General features: G+C 38.7%; 3 protein-coding genes across 7 annotated transcripts; 2 read left to right on the top strand and 1 right to left on the bottom strand.

The window, feature by feature from the left end:
* Positions 1 to 221: 221 nt before the first annotated feature.
* LOC140781812 (DNA topoisomerase 6 subunit A3) lies at positions 222 to 3,462 on the bottom strand. 2 transcript variants are annotated; one of them, XM_073128050.1, is made up of 3 exons: positions 2,335 to 3,462; positions 2,012 to 2,255; positions 222 to 859 (listed from the first exon to the last, which is right to left on the bottom strand). In XM_073128050.1, the coding sequence occupies exons 1-2, from the start codon at positions 3,397 to 3,399 to the stop codon at positions 2,031 to 2,033; spliced, it is 1,290 nt and encodes a 429-aa protein (XP_072984151.1). In that variant the 5' UTR covers positions 3,400 to 3,462; the 3' UTR covers positions 222 to 859; positions 2,012 to 2,030. The 2 variants fall into 2 exon arrangements, with proteins under 2 accessions (XP_072984151.1, XP_072984152.1); XM_073128051.1 differs by having other exon boundaries at positions 222 to 634.
* Positions 3,463 to 5,432: 1,970 nt separating this feature from the next.
* On the top strand, positions 5,433 to 16,287 carry LOC140781746 (two-component response regulator-like PRR37). 4 transcript variants are annotated; one of them, XM_073127921.1, is made up of 10 exons: positions 5,433 to 5,720; positions 5,997 to 6,148; positions 6,238 to 6,722; positions 10,270 to 10,431; positions 10,533 to 10,666; positions 10,910 to 11,071; positions 13,718 to 13,901; positions 14,015 to 14,453; positions 14,533 to 15,325; positions 15,934 to 16,287. In XM_073127921.1, exons 3-10 carry the CDS (start codon positions 6,359 to 6,361, stop codon positions 16,039 to 16,041), a joined length of 2,346 nt encoding a protein of 781 aa, XP_072984022.1. In that variant the 5' UTR covers positions 5,433 to 5,720; positions 5,997 to 6,148; positions 6,238 to 6,358; the 3' UTR covers positions 16,042 to 16,287. The 4 variants fall into 4 exon arrangements, with proteins under 4 accessions (XP_072984022.1, XP_072984025.1, XP_072984024.1 ...); XM_073127924.1 differs by having other exon boundaries at positions 5,458 to 5,720; positions 6,247 to 6,722; XM_073127923.1 differs by having other exon boundaries at positions 5,458 to 5,720; positions 6,242 to 6,722.
* Positions 16,288 to 18,596: 2,309 nt separating this feature from the next.
* On the top strand, positions 18,597 to 22,285 carry LOC140781744 (probable serine/threonine-protein kinase PBL7). Its single transcript, XM_073127919.1, has 5 exons — positions 18,597 to 18,826; positions 19,660 to 19,877; positions 20,189 to 20,378; positions 20,468 to 20,859; positions 21,537 to 22,285. The coding sequence occupies exons 1-5, from the start codon at positions 18,754 to 18,756 to the stop codon at positions 21,858 to 21,860; spliced, it is 1,197 nt and encodes a 398-aa protein (XP_072984020.1). The 5' UTR covers positions 18,597 to 18,753; the 3' UTR covers positions 21,861 to 22,285.
* Positions 22,286 to 23,156: the final 871 nt, after the last annotated feature.

Raw genomic sequence — 23,156 nt, 5'->3', positions numbered from 1 at the left:
AATAAATATCCTGTTTAATATTGCTGCCCGGCATAAAGGTTTCTGCTTCCCAATATCCTGTAGATCAACTCGTTCTTTCTTCTCTTTTTTCCTTTTGTAGTGTGTATATGTGCTACATAATACAGAACGGTGAGCCATAAAGGCCAACGGAAAAACAGAAGTTATTTGCTTATGTTAGAAATATCAAGGTAGCAATAACGACGCTTAAATGCAATAACGAGTTGAAAGTAACTAATTTAATCTGTTCCTGTTGAAGCACTGTTTCATGCAAATATTTTAGGGAAAATATACTCTTGTTTGACAATACATATATCTCAAATCAAACAGATGACAACAACCTTTAATGCTAAAGGATTGCTTTTGCCAAATTACATTTGAAAATTCGCCAGGAAATAGGAAATAGTTAACACAGCAACCTGCTCATTAAGGCCTATAATCCTCTCGTGTGATCTACTTCTTGACAACACCAATTAAGTATCAAAATGAGATAGAATCAATTACCAGTGCAAGCATACCAGTACAGATTAATACCAATCTGCACCCCTTTCAGCTCCTCCTCTTCAACTTTGCTGAACAAATTATCCTTACATAACAAAGATTAATCAGACCTTACAGATGACAAGCGACAAGTCACCTGCATGATATACAGCAGACATCAGAGAGAATCAGTAGAAGTGGAAAACTGACGAGAATATAAATTAATTGCTGCCCGGCATAACACAAGGCAATAAACTTTGAGGCCAACAAGCTGCCAACTTGCACATATTATGCAAATCAAATGGCTGCTGAAGCTAATTTGTAGGATGATTATTTGATTCAATCTGCTAATTCTCAATGGATTGCAACCAGCAACTGTCTCCTGCAGGCATAGTAAAATTTGAATTGAAACAATAAATCGTTATTCAAGGTAATACAAGTATCATACAAGAATTGGGCCATTGTTTTTTGGACCACCAATGCTACATAATAACCAAATGCCAAACTAAGAGGTACTATAACTTTTAGTTTCCAAGATAGTGGGAAGAATCTGTAATATAAGTTAAAAGAGCTGTATAGGACTTGGAAGAAGCAAAAATATCTAGGGACATCTGTGGCCTCGTACATGATCACAGAAGGTCAAACTTGTACTTCAGTCTATAAGAAGAATATTTATATGTACTCAACATTGTCACCTCGCCTATTTTCAGACTTTAATCAGAGGAGATTATCTTTCTAAGACTACATTCTTTAGAAAGAAAATGTAAAAAGACAATTGTTATAAATCCTGTTGTTCATATTATTACAACTCGCACGACTCACAACATGAAACCAACTACAAATCTAATGTTAAAGAACCACTGATCATAAACTCTACATTTTCTATAATTCAAAAAATGGGTAGGAGTTAGGACAACCTCCTCCTCCTACAGTGGCAGACCACCTCTCAATTCTTAATCCTTGGTCATTTAGATAACTGATCCATGCTCTATCTAGTTAATGTCTCAAATCTGGGTAGAAATGAGGATTTTGTTAGATGATCTTATTCGACTTTGATGCATCATTATCCTTATTCTTACTGTATTAACTAGATCAAAATAGTGCAATTAAATTTAAAAGCAATTAATATTTGAGCCATCTCACTAGACAAATCAGCACTTCTATCTCCACGTGTACCATCAACATGTCACTGACAAAAGCTTCACTCAGTATTGCAACTACTGGAGCAACTTAATATGGACCAAAAGAAGAAAAATTTATAAACCACTATTATTCTGTGTCTTAATACTTGGGGTCTTACTAGATCCTAGAAAATGTTCAAATAAGACGTAAGAGCTCGCACTAACATATGATTCATATTATCTAAGAATGAAACTAATCAAAATACAGGATGAAGCTTCCTAGCAGATCATGGCTTTAGTAATGTTCTGATTCTCTAGCAATTAATACGGGGTGATCGAATGGCATCATAAGAAAGAAACAAACTTCATTGAGGAAACATGATAAAGGAATATTGAGAAGAAATCAGCTATACCTGACAAGAAGCTTACAAGTTACAACCAGTCCTGCTGTTGCAACTTGAGAGGCAAGTAGACCTCAGTGAGATACTGAAACCCAAAAGAACTCAGTGCTTGTATCTCCGCCTTTTGCCTCGTTCTCACCATTGTCTCCAACTCCCTCACCCATCCCTCGTTCCTCTTTACGAAATCCTCTTCCAGAAGATCCTTCCCGGCTTTCACATCCTGATCTGTCATAGGCAACCGACATTGCTCCGGCACCTATTCTTAAAACATAGAATATCAAATTTGTACTATTCCCTATCAGCTTAAGCTTTGAGAGAAACAACCAGATCCACACCTGGTACTTGTCGAGGTCACTCGGCCGCACACCGAGCCACTTAATATCCGGTGTGGCAAGATTGAAGCTATCATACGACATGTTCTTGGATCCACACATGTAAACAGAAAGAATCTTGAGCCCGTAAGGATCGCTGTCGACGAGTGCAAACACTGGGAGCTTTAGCTCAACCTTCATCCTCTTCAAGAACAGCCTGGTGGCCACATCTGGCTGTCCCTTCGCCGTCACAATGATGCAGGGAAACCGGTTATAAAACCGGTCCTCTGCAAGCCGCATAAAGGCCGCATCTTTCTCAACGAGAAGGATGAACAGTGCGTCGCTCTCGAGGTCCGAGACCCGGTCGATGTTCGGGGGGATAGCCTTCCCGCCGATGCCCATTTTGGTGCAGTCGATGCGGTCACCGTCGTCGGAGAAGATAAGGCGTCCGACGACGACGCCCTTCTCGGACGCAACGACGTGGAGGGACGAGCGGGTGCAGCCAAGCATGACGGAGACGTCGTCAAGGACGCCGTCGGACTGAGACTGGTCGCCGAAAAGCTTGACGTCCGTGTAGAATAGGTCGCGCTTGGTGACGTGGATGCCGCGGAGCAGGACGGCGTGGACGAGGGAGAGGACGCGCGCGGTGACAGTGGCCTTGCGGACGGTGGAGAGGGAGGAGAAGGGACGGGAGGAAGGCTTGGATCGGAGGAGGACGAGGCGGTCGAGGTGGGGAAGGAAGAGATGGTGCGAGGAGGAGCGGGATGGGATGGAGAAGGAGAAGCCATTGATGGAGAGGATGGATCGGGCGAGGGAAAGGAAGAGGCGCTCGATGGATAGCTTCACGGAGGTGGAGGAACGATCGGATACGGAGATGGAGGAGGAGGATGAGGAGGGGTCGAGATCGGCTAGAGTTAGGTCCGGGGTTTTGGAGGAGGAAGAAGACGAAGCAGAGAAGAGACGGAGAGAGGCAAGGATTTCGGAATCGGGTTTGAGTTGTTTGCGGAGGGACTCGGCGTAGGAGGACGACGGACGGGGTTTCTTGGAGGTGGTGGCAGCCTCCGAGCGGCGGCGCTTCTTCTCCGACATCGGAGATGGAGGGAAACGAGGGAAGAATTGGGGGAAAGCGGCGGATTTGATTTTTGAGGGTTTAGTCTAATTTTCCTGAATTATGATAAATAAATAAAATATTTTTTTATGCCAACTATTTGCCTTTCTTTTTCTTTTATTTATATGATTGTTTTTTTTTTTTTTTTTTGCAATGAATCAAAAATCCAAAAGCTCATCTTTTATAAAATAGATAAATTAAAGAAGAAAAAAAAATAGCCTCCCTCTTAGATTGCATTTAGATAACTCCATAAATCCTTTAAAAAAATAAGTCACAATAAATTAAAATTATGCCGACCGGATCAACTCAACTCCCGACCGGATCAACTCAACTCCTAGAAGACCTAGGCAGTCGGTTAGGCTCCCCCTCTCATTCATCTTCGCATTATAAAAAATATTTTAATTTTACACAAAATAGATATATTATTTTCTCACTTCTAAATAAAGTCATAAGTGTTCGTTATTTTTCAATTGTGAAATTCCCTAATAATAAAGCAACTAAAGACATTATCTATACCATATCTTTTAGGACCACTAAATATAATTAGTTTGCATAATCACAAAATAGAAAACCAAAACACAAATATTAATATTAATTGTATTATTATTAGTAGTATTACTAAAAGCATATAATCCTCGCATTCTAATTCTTTTTGAAAAGGAAGTTATCTTTTTGCATGCAATGTAGATATATTCACATAATTAGTGGGAAATGTGACATTGAAGGCTCCATCTCTGTCCCACTCCCACATTAGGTTGAATGAGTGGGGAGAATCAGCTTCATGGACTCAGAGCATTCATCTGTCACAATACACAAAGTTACCATTATTCGAGATATACACAAGAGAAGCAGCAGCAGCAGCAGCACCACCATCAATAAAAAACAAAACTATATATTATTCTTGATCCAATATTGGAAGAATAAAAGAAATGGACATCTCCCCCGCATGAGATTCCTCCGAGTTAGTTTAACTAGAAAACCATATAAAACTAATTGCTAAATAAGACAAGCACCGATTTCTCAACACTGTTGATAAATCTCATAAAAGCGTTATGCTTTCACTCAATAACTCAAATCTTGAAGTGCAGTTGGAAAAGCCCAGATGCCCATTGTGAATCCTAAAGCTTTTTTTAGGAAAAAAGACAATGCTCATGTAAAACGAAGCAAAGGAGAGGAATGGAAGCCACACAGACTTGAGAAGAAAAAGGAGATGCAAAGCTACAGACTAAAAGCACTGCATCCTGGCCACAGCAAGGAGAGGATATGATAAAGTAAGGAGATAGAAAAAGGCAACATAGAATCTAGTACTGATTGATAGTTCTGCCCCCATTCTTAGCTTGCATGCTGTTGTTCTAATATATCCTTAGTAAGAAACATAGTTAGATCATAACATGATGTATGTGATGCTCGTTACTGTGTTCAAATCTTGTAATCCTACATTCTTCATGAAACCTAGGACTAAGTAGCTTTGTTGGTGATTAGGATATGATGGATTCTCGAGGTTTAAGGTCTGAAGACAAAGTGCTCTTTGTATCCATGCTGGATACCATTGTTTTCCTAGGATTTATTATTATTATTATTATTATTATTTTAAATACCTCTGATTGATGTCAAAACAATTAAAAGGGGAATTTCCTTTTTCTTATTTTCCGGAATAAGGAATTCGACTCGCCTATTCTGGAAAATGAAAAGAAAACAAAAAAACACCTGCGCTGCACGCTTTTTGGCGCGGTTGTCGCTGTGGACCTTCTCTAGAACGTTCCAGCAGACGCCGTCAAACTCCGCCGTTATGATTCTTTTTTTTTTTTCTCCCTCCCGCGGGCCCCTACGGCGAGTATCCCGTGTACGCGCCACGTGTACTATGGGGGGATCCTCCTTGATCCGGAGCGGGGTGGTGAGCTGCGGGCTTTAGATTTTGTCCAGCTTGGACGCATGGGCTCGCCTCCTACGTTCGGTCCCACCTAGCCGCTGCCCACCTCCATTTGCTCCACGTCATCTCCTCAGACCCTAATATCTCTCCCACGATATCTTCTTTCCTCCTCCTCCTCCTCCTCCTCCTCCTCTCTCTCTCTAACAGCCATGGTCTTCGGGTTTCGTCTCTAGTCCTCCAATCCATCTAATTTTCGAATTAAGAGAGAAATTTTTTCTCTGTTTCTCTTCGTATCTCGCTCTCCTTCTTCGTTTCTCTTTCACTGGTCTTGATTCGAATTCTTGGACGGGAATTGATCTCCGGCGGTTGGTTCTTGCCCGCCGGATTCCGCTACTAGCGATCCGAAGGGCGGCGTCTCGATCGAGGCGGGAGGTATCCGGTATCTCGCCTTCATTTTTCTTTTAAGGAAAATCCTTCGATTTGGTTCTTGTTTTCGTTTCCAGTCGTGGAAACCCTTGAGACTTCTTGTTGGAAGAGGAAGTGGAGATTTATGCTCTCGGGAAAGGGTTTCTGCTAGGTTTACCGTGGTTCTTGTTTGAAACCCTTGGTTTTTTTTTTCTTTATCTTTAGATCTCTTCTCTGCCGGATTTTTAAATTAGGTGGTATAATAAAGAATTTGTTGAGCGTTTTCCTTGTTTTGGTCTATAGGAAGCTAAGATTTTGGAAGATTCAGCCCTGTCCTTACAAATCGGTGTATGTTTTAATAAGAATCACTGGAAAAGCAGTTTATTTCTACGCCGTCGTCGGATCGCATTGACTGTAGGGTGGAAGCTTTGAGTTCGGTCTGGTTCCCAACTCAGGTGAGTGATTTATTGGGAATTGGGTGAGAGAATTTGTTATGGAATCATCTTAACATAAAAATTTGTACATCTGATTCATGTTGGAGTAGTTAGACCAGAATCGAGGTGTTCGTGAAGGCAACAGAATATGTGCAAGTTCTTTTCTTGGACAAAGGAGGGCTCGTCTCCTATCCAATTTAGCTCCATTCCTGATCTCTTTGACTCCAGTTGATGGGAGGTGACCATCAGGCGAGCCTTGACAGGCCTTCCCACAAAAGGCTGGCGAAAGCTAACCACTATGTACAACATGAATACAAAGAAGTCCAAAATGGAACCGCAGGGGAGGACCAGGACCTCTCAGATGATGATGAGTTGAGAATTAATGAGGTAGAAGCTCCAAAAAGTAATCATGACGGAGGTGTCGCCCCTCTGCCACAACAGGTTGGTTCGCATAAGCAGCAGCAACAGCCACTTGCGCCTATCATCCGCTGGGAGAGGTTTCTACCAGTCAGAACCCTCAAGGTTTTGCTTGTGGAGAACGATGACTCCACCCGACATGTGGTCAGTTCTTTGCTTCGCAATTGTAGCTACGAAGGTCTGTACTGAACTCTATCATAGTGATGATTGATCTAATGATTCAGCTCATATCCTTTAAAATGTTAAGAAGGTCGATTGAGTCCAAATTCAGAAACCCTGCTATGCTGCAGAGAATCATTTATTTATTCTAATTTTAGTGGATGTGATAAGCTCTTCATTTAACATGCATTTATTTGTGATTGAAATGAATTATCAGTTGACATGACATTATGCCACGTCTTACTAGGGAGTTGGAGTCAAAATTGTGTTGCACCAATTTTCTGAGAGTCATAGCTTTAAGTTTGCAGGCCTTGGGCCATTTCTCTAGCCAAAGGAAAAGGAAAGTACCATCATATCCTAGCGATATATGATGACCATTATTTCTGTTTCTAAATTTAGCTGGAAAACTCTTTTGTGATGATTCTGGTATACATAATTAGGCAGTATGCATATTCTTTGATGATTCCAATGTTCCCTCCTTTGCCTTTTCTTCTCCATGTTTCTTTTTGAAGTATAATAATCTTTTTGAGATATCTTATGCTAACCCTAATTTTTTCATTATCTTTGAAAGTAACCTAGAGACCCTACATTTTTGTTGTAGACAAGTTTTCTTTTCTCTTGTAAACAAAATACGAGAGTCCAGCATGCTACTTGGTACTATGATGCAAGTGGATATGTCATCTTATTCAGCAACCAATATCTTTCCCTACTCTTCGGGCCTATTTGATAACCCTCTTTTATCTTAGAAAATCTTGCCACACAAGGCATAGGAAGTTGGGATAAAAAAAAGAAGGGGATAAAGGAGGTTTACTTGGATATCTTTACCCCAACTTTTGGTTGGGATAAAAATATTAGGATATCCAACCCCTTTATCCCAAAAGGCCAAATTACCAATTTGACCTTCTCCAAAGAATTCTAAATTAAATTAATCGGTGTAAAATATAATAACCTAATGGGATTTCTAAATAGTTGTAAAATAAAATTACAAAGGTATTATGAAAATAACCATGAGAAGATAACATAATAGCTATAAAATATAATTGCAATTTATATTTAATTTTTAACCTAATTAGAATTTTCATCTTTCTTTTTCAAAAAAAGAAATAACAATATTATTCACATTAAACTAGAGAAAGGGCATAAGGTTTTGATCATTTTTATCCTTTATCCTAACTATCATAATAAAACATCATTCATATCCCATATTTGGGATAAAAATTATTTAGTCCTTATTTAATCCTCGTATTTTCCTGGAAAATTATTTCTATCCTAATTTTTTCTTATACACTTCGTGTGTAGACCTAGACTTGGAATCTTTGAAAAAGAACCTACTAGTGTGTAGATAGATCTTGGTCCCTTGGTGGTGCACCACTTACTACAAATCTATGAAGGAAATGTTCCATAATCTTGCCACTTTCCATTGGAGGCCTGTCAAGAATTATAGCATTACAATTGTAGATGAGCATCACAGTCTGAAAAATGTACAAAGAAGAAGACCTAGTGATGGTGCATCTTTGTAAAGAACATGTTCTAATAGGAAGCTGCAATACATTGAATCCCAAGAAGATATGTCCTTTATGAGCTATCAATGCATGATTGATCTTCCCAACAGTCATGGGATTTAAGAGATAATTGATGACAAACTTGTTTGAGACTTGAGTATCATCATTCAAAAGAAACTTCACTAGCGAACTTTGAGGATGAGTTCTTGTCAAGCATCAAGGTTTGATATAACATCAAGGCTTCCTAGTTCCCCTCGGTTTTGTGGTTCTTGTCAAGCATCTAGGTCCGATAAGCTCGACTTGTTTATTAAAAGAGCGACCTCAAACAAAGCCAATGTCCCTTTGCCATAATCTCCAAGCCAATTTTCTAGAGGCTGCCATATGCTTTGTAGCTTACATCTCTATATCACCGGCTCCTACATCCCTTGGTAGGGTTCTAATATTTTGTATGCATGATAACTATGATCATAATAATGCATCTATACTACATACTCATTATGTCCATAACTATAGCCCATATACGTTAATAACAATAGATATGGTATATATCATCCGAAAACATTAATTTTTTTTTTATCTCAGGTTCATGTAGAGCCACAACATAAGTAGCAACAAATCTTATATCAAGCAACACTTGTCGAGTAGAAAGGCATCTAGTGGTAGAATCACTATGCCCATTATCTAGCGAATAGTATGACCGACAGTTTACCACCGTAGACTAAGGAACTTAGTCATAAGCCTAACACCATAAGTAATATTGCATCACCTGTGCGAAAAATATGAGATATCGCTCAAGGACGCTTTGATCCTACGTCATTGGGTACCGTTGGATCTATGACCTATACTTTCACTTGTCTGACAATGCTTCTTCAAGTAATGTTGTTTCCCTTTGCGACTTATACCGAAGGATGCTTCCTTTAGACTCTTAGATATATTTAACTGAAGGAGTTAAGAGATGATTGCTTTAATCTGTCCCGCTATTCCTGACTTAGGATGGAATGGAGTAAGCTGCTTATCTATTACCTTTTATGAGCGAAAGAACTCGCTCTATGACTATTTTGATTTTAGCCTCAGTTCTTTTTACTGTCATGATCTTTCACTTGGCCTCTTTTCACAAATAGGATTTGAACCCATATTTTATCTTTCGATGCTTTTTTCCATTTAGTAGATCATGGTGTCTATTGTCCTCCTCATTATATTCGTCTTAGAGTCCATACAGTTCGGTGGAATGCATCTTGTTTTTCCACCTTTGTAGTGTATAAGGCCTTGGATGATAGGATCATATTTCTGTATAACTCATAGCCAATCAATGATGAAACCATCCATCTCTCCTTTGCCGTAGTACTTAAGCCACATATTTTAGTGCAGACATACTACCTTCCAATCTCATGGAGAAAGTTGATTCCACACTTCTGTATGACTTAGTATGCAGATTGATAATTTGTGTTTGTTCCATCTAATATAGTCAGCTAGAATAGGTTGTGAATTGCTTGCCTCTTAGAGTCGGAGCTGATTCTCCATATTATGCCTACTACTTGGCTGTCAGCCAAGCAAAGAAATTCCTATTAGTTAAGACTGCTCAACTCTAATCTATAAGTACTTTATTGAGGTGGTAAACACTATACTGATTTTGCTTTTGTTTGTCGCATGCTAATTATATATTATGCTTTTCTGAAAAGACCTGCTGGCCTCTCTGAAGATCCTTCACCAATTAGTAGCATGAGGTGCTAATTACACCTTATGCTTCCCCTCATTCATTGCATGTAGCAATTTCTCTAGAATACAAAAATCAAAGCGGTCTCGGTAGGTTGTATTTAGATTTTAGATAATAGATTGTTGAGTTAAAAATTTGATAGAAAACCTTGGATTCAAATAAACAATGAATTAAATCAAATCAAAAGCCTTCACTTTTTGGTTGTAAATGAACCTAGATTCATGCTGTGCACACCTGTCCATACTCTTCAGTTTGCTAATAATATCTCTAGGTGATGATTGTCATAACTGAAAATTGTCTTGTAGCTTCCTTTAATGGTGTTTAACATAATTACACCATTCATAATGCAGTTACTGCTGTTGCAAATGGTCTGCAAGCATGGAAGATCCTAGAAGACTTGCCAAATCACGTTGACCTTGTCTTGACCGAGGTAGTCATGCCTTGTCTCTCTGGAATTGGTCTTTTAAGCAAGATAATGAGCCACAAAACTTGGAAGAATATTCCTGTAATCAGTGAGTACTTTTCTGGATCACTCACTTAAAACTTGATTTGTAAAATTGTACGCGTTATTCAATTTTGCTACTCTAAATGCTATACCTGATGACTTGTGCAGTGATGTCATCAAATGATTCTATGGGAACAGTCTTCAAGTGTTTGTCAAAAGGTGCAGTTGACTTTTTAGTAAAGCCCATTCGGAAAAATGAGCTTAAGAACCTTTGGCAGCATGTCTGGAGGAGATGCCACAGTGTAAGTTGTCATGATGTTACTTTCAGTTAAATAGTAATCAAATATGTGTGATGAGGTACGGTTAATGTTCTGCAGCTCTTGAAGAATGCATAATTGCATTCAAACTTAAGAAAATGCATAATTGTATTCAGATTGCTGGTCTCTGTCTGTTGTTTTCTTTTATCCTTTTTAGGGATATTTGGCTTTAGAAGTACTTGAATTTACTTCTCCCTTCTGAACTGTTATTTGCTTGTCACATCTCAGTCTAGTGGCAGTGGAAGTGAAAGTGGTATCCAAACCCAAAAGTGTACCAAGTCAAACAGTGCGGATGATTCTGCAAATAATAGTGACAGCAACAATGATGATGACAATGAAAGCATTGAGTTGAATGTGAGGGATGGCAGTGATAATGGTAGTGGAACTCAGGTACTCAATTTACTATACCTCTTTTATTTCAGATTGCTCATTTTGAAAATTCATGGCAATGATAGTGCTAGTGATTTCACAACTTGAGCAACTTATGTGCAAGCAGCCAAGCATGCTTGCAAGACTTGAGGAAGTTTTATATCATCTCATTCTCATCTTATCATCATCTCTTCCACTCCCTGTGCTAACTAGGCTAGCTAAAGGAGAATTCGCTGATTATAAAGAATCCACATTGGAACATTGTACTTTGCATGTATCATTTGCTTGGATGTGTGAAATGTCTTCCATCACCAACTACAGTAGAGATCACATTATTTCTCATTGAAAACATTGTATTGTGTTATTGTGTTTTGATGATATGTAACTAACTTGTTCTTACTTCGGTACCATATCAGTGATCTCATGGAGTGTGGCACCCTATATGCACTTAGGTGGCGTTTGGCTGCAGTTTATAGTAAAACCAAATTAGTTCTACTCATTTTTTATCCTTGAATATGCACCTCTAACCCGAAGTAGTTGCATAGAGTGTTTGATTGTAAATCATGGCATCATGACCTTTGATAAGATATGCATTTCAAATTAAAATGTTTTTAAAATTAGAATAAGAAGTGAAAATTGAGGATATCTTTTGTAAATTGACACAATTACCATTTCTAGTGGATGGATGGAAAGTACACAAAAATAATATTATTAAAAATACCCTTCACTTATGTTTACCTTTTTTTTGTTTTGTTTTGGAAAATGTGTCCAAATTTATGATCTTATATGTTTACCTCATATAAAGTACCTGTTTATAAGTATGCAATGCCTACATATATGTTAGCAATGCCAGCTTGTAGATATAAAATACTTGTTTGTAGGTATGCAATTCCTGTTTGTAAGTATGCAATACACGTCTGTAGATATGCAATGCATATTTATAGGTATGAAATTGAGGTTTCTAAATACGCAAACCCTTTAGTCTTATCAAGGGTAAAATGGTAAATGACAGGTCTTGCCATTTTAAGGAACTCATTCTCATTCCAAACAAGGCATTAGAATTACTACCCTCTTTTATGCTTGCATTAGGTTGAGCCTTGACTTTTTCGTATTTGAGTTTCTAGGATCCACAGATGGTCTTGCATGAATGAAAACATTTGGAATGGTATTTATTCATCCACAATGGCTCAACAATCAGCCAAAAGTGGACAATCTCATATCTCCAAACCTCTTTTTGTGGTGAATTTGAATGGCAAGGATGCACATCATGAGCATGCACTGCTATCATACTGCTAATGGTCACATGCATTTATACTGCCTTGATCACTTTTGTTGCAATCATTTGATATTTCATGCTTTTATTAGATCAGTATTCAAATCATGGTCATTAAAAAAAAAGTCAGCTTCAAGAAGGTTCCATCAAGTTAAATGTGACAAAAGAGATCTTGTCTTTAAGATTGGTAGTGAAGATCTCGTATCTTTTAGAAAGCTATAAACATAACATAGTGGAACACAACATAACATAGTGGAACACAAATATATAATTCAATTTAAAATCAAAGAATTTATACAAATATTATTAACCCATTAAAATAATGATAGCCTCCTCTACAGACATCTTCCTAAGCAAGAAATTCCTACTTTTGTTTGTGCAGTTCATCCTGTCATCTGATGCATGTATCCATGCTAACCACATTAACCACATGAACCCCATGATAGACTGTCTTTATCATTCACCCTTTTGACACCCTAGGATGGCTGAAGCTAAGAATTTTATAAAGAAAAATTTTAGCTTTTCAAATCACATTTCCAACGAATAAAAAGTCACCTTGATTAGACATTGTACAAGAAAGTAACGACCAACATATTGGGCTACTTTCAACCAAGGATTATCATACTAGAGGCACGGAGCCTGCTGACCTTGGTTCATGTCATTGGCACACTGGATAATCTTGGCACAAAATAAATTTTAGAATCTTTCTAGGGGTGCTAAAATAGGTTATAAGGGCTAAATTAAAATCCTCCAATATAGATATTGGTGTAACATATATAGTTAGATTCTAATCTGATGACTTTTCCCAAATCACTATAAATTACACAGTATTTATTACTTCTGGGAAACCCCAATCAATCCTTTCCCTATTTTTAACAAGCAGAAATTCTTTTTCTTGTTTGATGTTTCTAAGCAATGATTTCAGATGTTCCTGCAATTCAACCACGAATATTTCATCTACACGTTTTTCATAAGGTTCCCTCTCCAATTGGCAATCCTTTAGCTCCTAAGCTAACAATCCCAGCCCCCTGCATCACAAACAAAAAGCAACACATATCACAACAGTGAGAAATAAAAATTCTGTAGTGCATGCAATATCAGATTTATTCTCCTAAGAACATCCAACTGTATGCTGAACGTAAAAGAAACAAATCAACCCTGTCATGATAGGAAATTTACATTTTGTCATCTTTGTAAAATCCTACTAACTTACATATAACGCAAACTTCCTTTTTAAGTCCCAAGTATTTGGGGTTACTAAAATTTAAAGATTCTATTGTAGAATATTGATGATTCATTGATTTATTCAAGAAGATGCATTTCTTTGTGGTACCTATGTCGTTTTGAAGGGTTGCCCACGTATACTTCATGCAAAAGATAGCTATATTATGCAGAGTTCCTGGACAAAGCGTGCTGTTGAGGTCGAGAGTTCTCAACCTATGTCTCCATCAGATCAGTTAGCTGATCCACCCGACAGTACCTGTGCACAAGTTATTCACCCGAAGCCCGAAATATTCTGTAATGAATGGTTTCCTATGACTACAAATAGAAGCTGCCAAGGGCAAGAAGAATTTTCTGGTATAAATCTAAGGAAGTTATGCTAAGAGAATGCAGAGAAAAATCTAATTCCAATTTATTTTACCTTCCTTTTTTCCTTTCACTGTTTCCTGAATGTACAATCTCTCTTGCAGATGACTTAATGGGAAAAGACTTGGAAATAGGAGTACCTAGGAATATGAATGCTCATTGCGAGTCTTATCCGACCGATCAGGCTTCTACTAAGCTAACCTTTACGACTGTGGACAAGATGCCTGAAAGTGACCTAAAGAATGAGGAATTTATGGGGCTTGAAGGCAACAATACATCTGAAGATCTGGCAAATCAAGCTGCTGATCTGATTGGTGCAATAGCCAAGGGTATAACAGATGCTCAACAGGTAGCCAGAGTTGCAGAGGCTCCTAATGGCTTCTCCAATAACTCAGAAGGAAAAGATGAGCATTGTAATGGTTTTATGGAACTACCATCTCTGGAGTTGAGTTTGAAAAGGCTGAGATCAACTGGAGAGGGTATAACTGCAGCTCAAGATGACCGCAATATTCTAAAACGTTCTGATCTATCAGCCTTCAAAAGGTGCAAAAATAATATCAGTGTCCTTTAAATTGTTTATTGCATGAATAAATGGCATCTTATTGTACCCTTGTTTTGCAAGGTATCATACTTCTGCCGGTTCTAATCAAGAACTGACAGGATGTGGAGGAAGCTACTCACCGCTTGATAACAGCTCAGATGCTGTGAAAACAGAGTCGACAAACAATATGTTATCCAACTCAAATGCTGCTCCAATCAATCAGGGTTCTAATGGTAGTAGCAACAACAATGACATGGGTTCCACTACCAAGAATGCATTCACTAAACCAGCAGCATATAAGGAAAACACATCGGCACCATCAGCAGGCAAGAGTATCCAGCATGCCTCAGCCTTTCGTCCTGTACGAGTCCGTTCTTCTCCTACGCCAAATGCTAAGCAAGACAAAATTGATGAAGTGACAGTAACTACAGTAACAGGAGAACCAAAAGAGATCCAGCGTCAGGTCCAGGTGCAACATCACCATCACCACTATCATCACCATCATCATCATGTTCACAGTATGCAACAGCAGCAGCCACCAGATCACTCGGCTCCTAAGAACATGGCAGCAGAAGACCCACAATGTGGGTCATCTAATGTGCTTACTGGGCCAGGGGAAGGTAATGTTGAAAATGTCTGCGTAGTTGGGAGCAACTCCGTCAGTAATCATGGGAATAATGGGCAGAATGGAAGCAGCATAGCTGGAGGACTGAACACGGACAGTGCTAATGACATTGCAACTGGAGCTAGGGGCGGCAATGGAAGTGGAAGTGGAAGTGGGAGTTGTGGTGTGGATCAAAATAGACTTGCACAGAGAGAGGCAGCACTTAACAAATTCAGGCAGAAAAGGAAAGAGAGGAACTTTGGAAAGAAGGTATCCTATTTTTTAGTTCTTGCTCATTTCAACATTTACTTTAAGGGGACAAACATGAAGGAAAGTGCTGCACTTGTGGACACTTGGCAAATTTTCTATAAACTTGTTAACATGGCATCATCTTGGAGGTGCTGTCACGTTATCCTGGTCATAAGAAGTTTGTAAAAGTGTTGCTGCTCATAGCATTAGTCCAATCATGAAAGAGCAAATAGGTCTGCTGTTTTGTTTTTCCTTGACAGACCATGTTATGATTATCACATTAAACTTTTGCAACACCACTACTTGCCTAGAGATTGCATTAGTCTAAGAAAGTGTATGAAAATATATAAAATGTAGAAGCAAGCTGTGGAGGGAGGGACTTTTTTTTTTCAAAATCAGGAAACAAGCACAGTAAACTCAGATACCATATCTTCCAGAAATATTGCAGAATTTCAATGTCTATTGGAACAACATTCTATTCTGAATGATAGTTTGCTGGTCAACAAGATCTAGTAAAATTTCTGGTAGATATTGAATTGTTGACTGAAGTATATCTTTCAGCTCATCATTATCGAATGTGTTGAAATTTAAATAGAATTAGCTTCTTTTTGACGATTTTTTGTTTTCAGGTTCTCTATCACAGCAGGAAGAGACTGGCAGAACAGCGGCCACGTGTGCGGGGGCAATTTGTACGACAAGCCATGCATGAACAGACTGGTAGGGAAGAAGACAGATGATGTTGGCCACAATGGATATTGGGTTGCAGAAATATTGACAAGTAGGCATCGATTTCTCTCCGCTCGCTAATGAATAGCAAATAGGTTCCGAGTTGCTAGCGTACTAAATAAAAAGGACTGTTTAATGTGTATGGCATGACTCCTTGATAACCACTATTGGTATTCATCACCCTGGAAAGGGTGGCTATCAGCTGTACTAATAATGGCACGTTGGTAGTACTGTTGTGATGGTTTGTGTTGTTACAACTCTGCTGTTACTGTTCTCCCTATTTATCTTCTCACCTATTTGTCAAGACCTAGTACTATACGACCAAGAGGGAAAGACAGAAAAGCTGAATATCAGGTCCACAGAGTCTTCTCCTGCTTCAGCATAAACTACATTCTTGGTTTTATTCCAAACAAGAGTTATGCTCCAATTGAGTTGTTCTAATTTCTTCTACAGCAGCAACTGTATCTTTCCCCCTTCAACATCAAAAAGCACCTGGGGTTGACATCACCACATGCCCCAGTGGTAGTTTTTCAAGCATACGCCGGTCAAGGGCGTCACAGAATCTAGTGATCTCTCTAGCAGTTTTAGAACCTAATTGAAGATGCTATACTACTACTCTTCGCCACACAAAGATCATCAGTTACGATGTATCCAGCCGCCGGATCCCTCTTCACAAACACACTATTATCCGCCGGGTCTCGTGCCGGTAAAAGATCCGACGTCATGATCACCCGTCCAACAAAGGCACCACTGCACCAGAGTATTGGAAGGCTGGGCATGCAATCCGAAATACTACTAACATCTTGTGGTCAGAATACCCAATAGAAAAACAGACTTCGCGCATGGATGGCCTTCCGCGCTTATGCTAAGACACTATCTAGTCAGATCAGACAGGACGACAACATCAGTTAGAGTTCTGTCGGATATCATAGAAGCTTTCAAAAGTTTGAGAGGCTGCAATGCATCTCAAAATCAATGTGAGTCTTTAAATGATTAGTAGTTCTAAAGTTTCCGTCTATAACAATAACAGACAAGCTAGAGGATCTAATTGAAAAAAAACAAAACAACAAAAAGATTAATTATCTGTGCTTGGCCTAAAGTCACAGTCACCTTTGCCACTTCTAAATCATATAGCAATGTGCGTTGGAGTTCTTAGTGGCAGTGTCCAAGCCTGAGATGCTGCAGAATGATGCCTGTTACCCCTTGACGTAACCTCCTCCAACTTCTACTGTTGTTTCCATTTCGGTGTACACATTTCCTCCCAGTACTGAAGGTGGCATCTTTGGATCAACTGGTTTAAATTCAAGTGCACTTCTTACACTTCTTTGCTTCTAAGCAGACAATTACCTCAGTATGCGTGCTTGTCGGATCTTCTTCAACAATACTCGAGAGACTTTTCTTGAGACCAAAATACCATAGTCTTGGAGTCCTCCTCTATGACGCTGCTGAGTCCATTCACACTCTGATACAAATTATCCATACATCCAAATGGAAGATAGCTACTGGTTTGATCTATAACTAAACGGATGCGGCTATCCGGTTCTGAATTTGGTCCTACAGCAAAAGATGAGCTTGATTTTATAAATTTTAGCATCCACAATGGATTTGGAGTCAGGTTGACTGGTTCATGGGTGGGTGGGTGGGGTTTACTGCAACCATTAGTTAGTGGGCAAAATGTTCTTTCTGGAACAGCTACAATACACTGGATGCTGATTTCTATATCATGCAGTAGTCAACCCATCGTTTCTCGATATCAAACACTTGGTCCACGGATTCATTTCATTCATACACCATTTGCATCTGAGTCTTTTTCATGTCGTTCATTCGTAAACAAAGACCTGGACTTCATTTAACCACCCTAAATTTATGGCCCCATTACGATCTATAGTTCAATGCAGGATCGATCCTAGTTGATTCTGATAAATAACAAGTATAACTACTACCTTGGAATCAAATCTCAATTCCGCAGTTATGGCTTCCAATCTGGATAAATTTGGCCATCTTATCTGGGCCGCGTAAGCCCAGCCAGAGCCCAACCAGCTTAGCATTCTTTTACTTTAAACCAACATGGTTTTGAAAAATTAAGGAAATTTGCAAAAAAGAAAAAAAAAAGCTTTTAAAAGAAAACTCTTGCATTTTTGGTTCGAACTTTCTCTTAGTACCTTTTCCAAAACAAGTTCCTGCATTATTTTATGGGATATTTTTTAATTTTAAATTATCCATAACACAATGGGTATACAAATTATTCTCTAAGCAAAGGTATTTTGAATATCATAGTATAAGACGTGTTTAAATATTTTTTTTTAATAATGTAATTCTATCAAAGAAATCAATTTCTGGCTCATCTCTAGTCTCTAGTCTCTAGATGGCAGATGCCAGTGCGTGGGAAATAAAAACAAAATAAAATACAAATTACGCGTCTTGCGAATTTCTAGACACGCAATAGTTCGCCAAATGGACGGCTGTGATCTACTCCATAACATCTAGCGGATGACTTGTAACGGCAAGCAACGTCTGATGATGGAGTTAAAAAAGAAAAGAAAAATGTTTTCGTTTTTTCTCCTCTATAGGTAGAGTGTAGAGAGTAGAGAGTAGAGAGTAGAGAGAGAGAGAGAGAGAGAGAGAGAGAGAGAGTTTCCTCTTTATTTCCTGAGCCAGTCTCTTTACTTCCATCCCTCTTGCAGAAGAGCTCGGGAGAGGAGTTCGGGGGATTGGGGGTAGATATGGGTTGCTTTCTCTGCGCGGGAGAACCGAGCACGAAGCGCGAGGTGAAGGATCGGATCCCACCTCCTTCAGGTAGTCCGGTTTTTGTTTTTGGTTTTTTTTGTCTGCTGTTCGAGTGGTTCTTTTTTTGCCTAGATTTTGTTTCTTTTTTGAGTGCTGTTTCAAATCGAAAGAATTGATTGAGTTGATGAGGTGCGGATTTTCGTCTTCCATTTTTGTCTTCTTGGTGTTTGGTATTTGGTCGGGCTGGTCAACTATCGAGCTGAAATTATGGGTGTTCTTTTTCATTAAAAAAAAGATTAGATTTTGGGTTTGTCTATGATTGTCCTCTTATCCTCCATTGGTTGTGGCATTGGATTGTTTTGATTGCTCATATGCAGCTAATGCCTACTTTGGCAGAGGATTTAGTCATTATTTTCTGATGGAGGTGACAAGGTTGTGTATCTTTGATCCTGTGGTGACCTCTTTCATTAAGAAAAGAGAAAATAAGAGGAGAAAAAAGGAAAATTTTTCTGTTGGTTGTAGTAATTTGATTGATTTCATTCTAAACAAATTTGTTGGATATATCCATTTATTTTCAGAGCATGTGAGATGTCGTCTCATTGGTTCTCAAAAGCTTCAAAATAATTGCTTTCTCAAAATTTTGAATCTGAATTGAGCTGCTAAGCACTGAAATGTTTGAGTTCTTATGTGACTTCCCTAGGTATCAATAGTGACTCGCGTATCAGAGGGTTAGTACAACTATTGATTAATAGATGCTGAATTTTCTTTTTCTTATCTTATTGTGAAACTGTACCCTTTCTTTAATTTGTGTGATTATATTGGATTTTCTCCATTTTCCTGCCTTCTTGCTTTTTTGTTTTGTTTTGCTAATGCTATCCTCTTTTTTTTTTTCTTTTCCCCAGTAGAGAAGTCAAAATCAAATTCGTCAGTAGATTTAAAGAAGCAAAACTCAACGGAGGCAAAGAAGGAGATTTCAAACAATGGGTCAGAGAAGATCGCTGCTCAGACATTCAGTTTCCGTGAACTGGCTGCATCAACCGGGAACTTTAGAACTGATTGCCTTCTAGGAGAGGGAGGTTTTGGTCGAGTTTATAAGGGCAGGTTGGAGAGTACAAACCAGGTAAGCTTGTATACTTGTTCTTCCCTTTTGTTTTGTTATGGAGTCTTGTAGTCCAGTAGACTAGCTATAGTTGCAAAACTTGCATAAGCTCCAATATCTGGTAATTGGAACTACAGATATTTTTTATATATCTTGCAAGATCTCGTTGCCATTTCCTTGTTCGTCTATTGACTAAATTCTTGATTTCCAAGCCAATATATTAGCAGAATCAGTTTTGACAATTTACTACCCTTAACAAAGACAGTTTGGCAGAACATACATGAATTTCGGATACCTATAGTGCTTAAAAATCTCATTGCCCTGGGGAACAGGTTGTGGCTATAAAGCAGCTTGATCGTAATGGACTTCAAGGAAACAGGGAGTTCCTTGTTGAAGTTCTGATGTTGAGTTTGCTCCACCACCCTAATCTTGTTAACCTTATTGGATATTGTGCTGATGGAGATCAAAGACTTCTGGTCTATGAGTACATGCCATTAGGATCTTTGGAAGATCATCTTCATGGTATGCTTCTTCACATTACTTAATACTTGTCACATTGTGGTTAAGTTTGAATCGCCTTTTTACCTAAATAACTACATTTATTGCATCAGACCCTTCACCTGATAAGAAGCGGCTTGACTGGAATACAAGAATGAAAATAGCTGCTGGTGCAGCCAAAGGATTAGAGTATTTGCATGACAAAGCCAGTCCTCCTGTTATATACCGGGATCTAAAATGCTCCAACATTTTGCTTGGGGAGGGGTATCATCCCAAATTATCTGATTTTGGCTTGGCAAAGCTTGGTCCTGTTGGTGACAAAACCCATGTTTCCACCAGGGTTATGGGTACATATGGATATTGTGCGCCTGAGTATGCTATGACTGGACAGTTGACTCTAAAATCTGATGTTTATAGCTTTGGGGTTGTTCTTCTGGAAATTATTACTGGACGAAAGGCTATTGACAATTCCAGAGCTGCAGGGGAACATAACCTTGTTGCATGGGTAAGAGCTCTTTCTTCTGTTTTACCCAGCTCTTGTCCTTTTTAGTCATTCTAACTGTTAAGCATGCTTTTATGCAAAGAATTATATCTTCTCAATTAATTAGTCATTTTGAAAATCATCTGATCTCATACTTCTAGCTCTAAAGTTCCATAGCAGAGAATATGCGCATGAATCTTGATTCAGTTATGAAGGGAGACAGTTTGAGAGGTCATTTTCAGTTCCTTTTACTATTCGCCTTTTCCTGTTTTATTCACTGTGCATTGTTGCAAACCTCTCAATTGCCTCTTCTGTGTCACCACAGAGGATGGAATTCCTCTCACATCACGTTACTTGCATTCTGAATATTAAAATCTAATACTTGCTGGCACTAAGTATACTAGTGTGACTTGGGCTGGTTGTGTAATGCATCCTGAACTTATTAGATTTTGTCTTGGTCGTTCATTGTTCTTTCCGGAAAGGAAGAGTCTTATCTTTTGTATTCCTGCCTCATGTAAAACTATTGATGTGCTTGTGCTTATGATCCTTATGATGCATCCTGAACTTATTAGATTTTGTCTTGGTCGTTCATTGTTCTTTCCGGAAAGGAAGAGTCTTATCTTTTGTATTCCTGCCTCATGTAAAACTATTGATGTGCTTGTGCTTATGATCCTTATGAATTTGCTATCATTTAATTACAGTCACGACCACTGTTCAAAGATAGGAGGAAGTTCCCGCAGATGGCCGATCCAGTGCTTCAAGGCCAGTATCCAACAAGGGGCTTGTATCAGGCACTCGCCGTTGCAGCGATGTGTGTTCAGGAGCAACCTACCATGAGACCCTTGATAGCTGATGTGGTCACTGCGCTTACATACCTTGCGTCGCAGACCTACAACCCAGAAACCCAATCAAGTCAGTACACATCTCGCCTGATGGCTCCAGGTACTCCTCCTAGAACAAGGAGGGACATTGAAAAGAAACGAGGAAGTGAGTCTCAAACAGACCAGTTGAGGGGATTAAAATAATTTCATTGGATAGCCTTGGAAGAATTGAAAGATTATATCATGGATTAATACCAAATTTGTGGAAGAATTCATGATGTGCTTCAGCATAGTAAGCTAGAGAGATTTCAGAGCTGGCTTCTTCCCCTCTTATGGTTGTCAAAATCTGGCTTCTGGTGACTGAATTCTGCATCATTTCAAGATGGCTGCATCCTGGGCGACAAATTCATAGGATATCCACATGAATGGTTTTCTTTTTTTCTTTGTAAATGTCATCTTAGGGCCCCTGTATTTAAAGTTATTATGTAAGAGAGTATTTATCGATTTTTTTTTTCTCTACTCTACTCTTTGTTATAGATACAAGTGATGTGTTGTTATAGGGCCCCTGTATCCTTGTGATATCTATCGTATACTATAATGGCCATAAGACATGTCATTATTTTTGATTAGACACCCTCTATAATTTAGTAAGATCGAATTGTGTAACTACATCTATAAATCTCTCATGTTTGAATCATCCAGAATCCTAGACTTAATTGGCTTATACGGCTAACGAGTGTCGGTCACGACACTTGGAATCTCTCATCAAATCATTTCTTATGGTTGTCCAATAATAGTAATTAATGCTATCTGTACCTAAGAATAATCCCATCAGCAGACCAACAAAAAAATGAAGAGTACTACCAATTACTAATTTGTAACTGGAGAGAAAGACAACCCATATAAAGTTATTTCTATTGTGTTATATTTTGGTTTTTTTTAATCAAAACAACAAAAGTTTTTTTATTGGTCAAGAGCTCGTAGACTAATTAAAGGTTAAATAAATAGGTTAGCCTAAGCTCCTCAAGAAATAGATGACGACTGGTTTAAATAATATATAAACTTTATCAACCCCAGACTACAGTGGCATGGGCATGGGCATGGGCTAGAGATAAGAGGGTATTTATTGATTAGCATTGTGAATTTTGTGATTCAGCTAGGTAGCAGAAGTTTCCACTATTGATTCAAATAGTTTGCTTCTCAAATGATTAAAGAGGGTTATGTTGAATAAATGTAACTAGGTTTGAATTCCGACAACACCGGGTTTCTAATATTATACCTCTCAAGGCTAATTTAATAATATAAAATAATCGAATTGCCTGATAATTTAACCAGATCCCCTCTTGGATTCTTTTCTATAGCCAAGAAGGAACCATCACACCTCCATGCAAAGCCAATGGTTCTTGTTACCATCGTCTCATATTTGGATTCTTTAGTCTAACATTTTCTAGTATGATTACATTCTAGTGGCTGTAGGTGATCCAGATAAGATACAACATA

Source organism: Typha latifolia, chromosome 2 (assembly GCF_019914945.1).
Source record: "Typha latifolia isolate L0001 chromosome 2, TyphaL0001v2, whole genome shotgun sequence".
Lineage (NCBI taxonomy): Eukaryota > Viridiplantae > Streptophyta > Magnoliopsida > Poales > Typhaceae > Typha > Typha latifolia.
Note: the sequence above shows the minus strand (reverse complement) of the source record. Positions and strands in the feature narration are given on the sequence as shown.

Bases quoted from the DNA above. Each gene is read 5' to 3' on its own strand.
- LOC140781812 (XM_073128050.1), bottom strand. From the start codon at position 3,399: ATGTCGGAGAAGAAGCGCCGCCGCTCGGAGGCTGCCACCACCTCCAAG. The intron at 2,256-2,334 runs GTGTGGATCTGG...TTTTAAGAATAG, and splicing joins GTGACCTCGACAAGTACCAG to GTGCCGGAGCAATGTCGGTT.
- LOC140781746 (XM_073127921.1), top strand. From the start codon at position 6,359: ATGGGAGGTGACCATCAGGCGAGCCTTGACAGGCCTTCCCACAAAAGG. The intron at 6,723-10,269 runs GTCTGTACTGAA...TTCATAATGCAG, and splicing joins TCGCAATTGTAGCTACGAAG to TTACTGCTGTTGCAAATGGT. The intron at 13,902-14,014 runs GTATAAATCTAA...TCTCTCTTGCAG, and splicing joins AGGGCAAGAAGAATTTTCTG to ATGACTTAATGGGAAAAGAC.
- LOC140781744 (XM_073127919.1), top strand. From the start codon at position 18,754: ATGGGTTGCTTTCTCTGCGCGGGAGAACCGAGCACGAAGCGCGAGGTG. The intron at 19,878-20,188 runs GTAAGCTTGTAT...CCTGGGGAACAG, and splicing joins GGTTGGAGAGTACAAACCAG to GTTGTGGCTATAAAGCAGCT. The intron at 20,860-21,536 runs GTAAGAGCTCTT...ATTTAATTACAG, and splicing joins AACATAACCTTGTTGCATGG to TCACGACCACTGTTCAAAGA.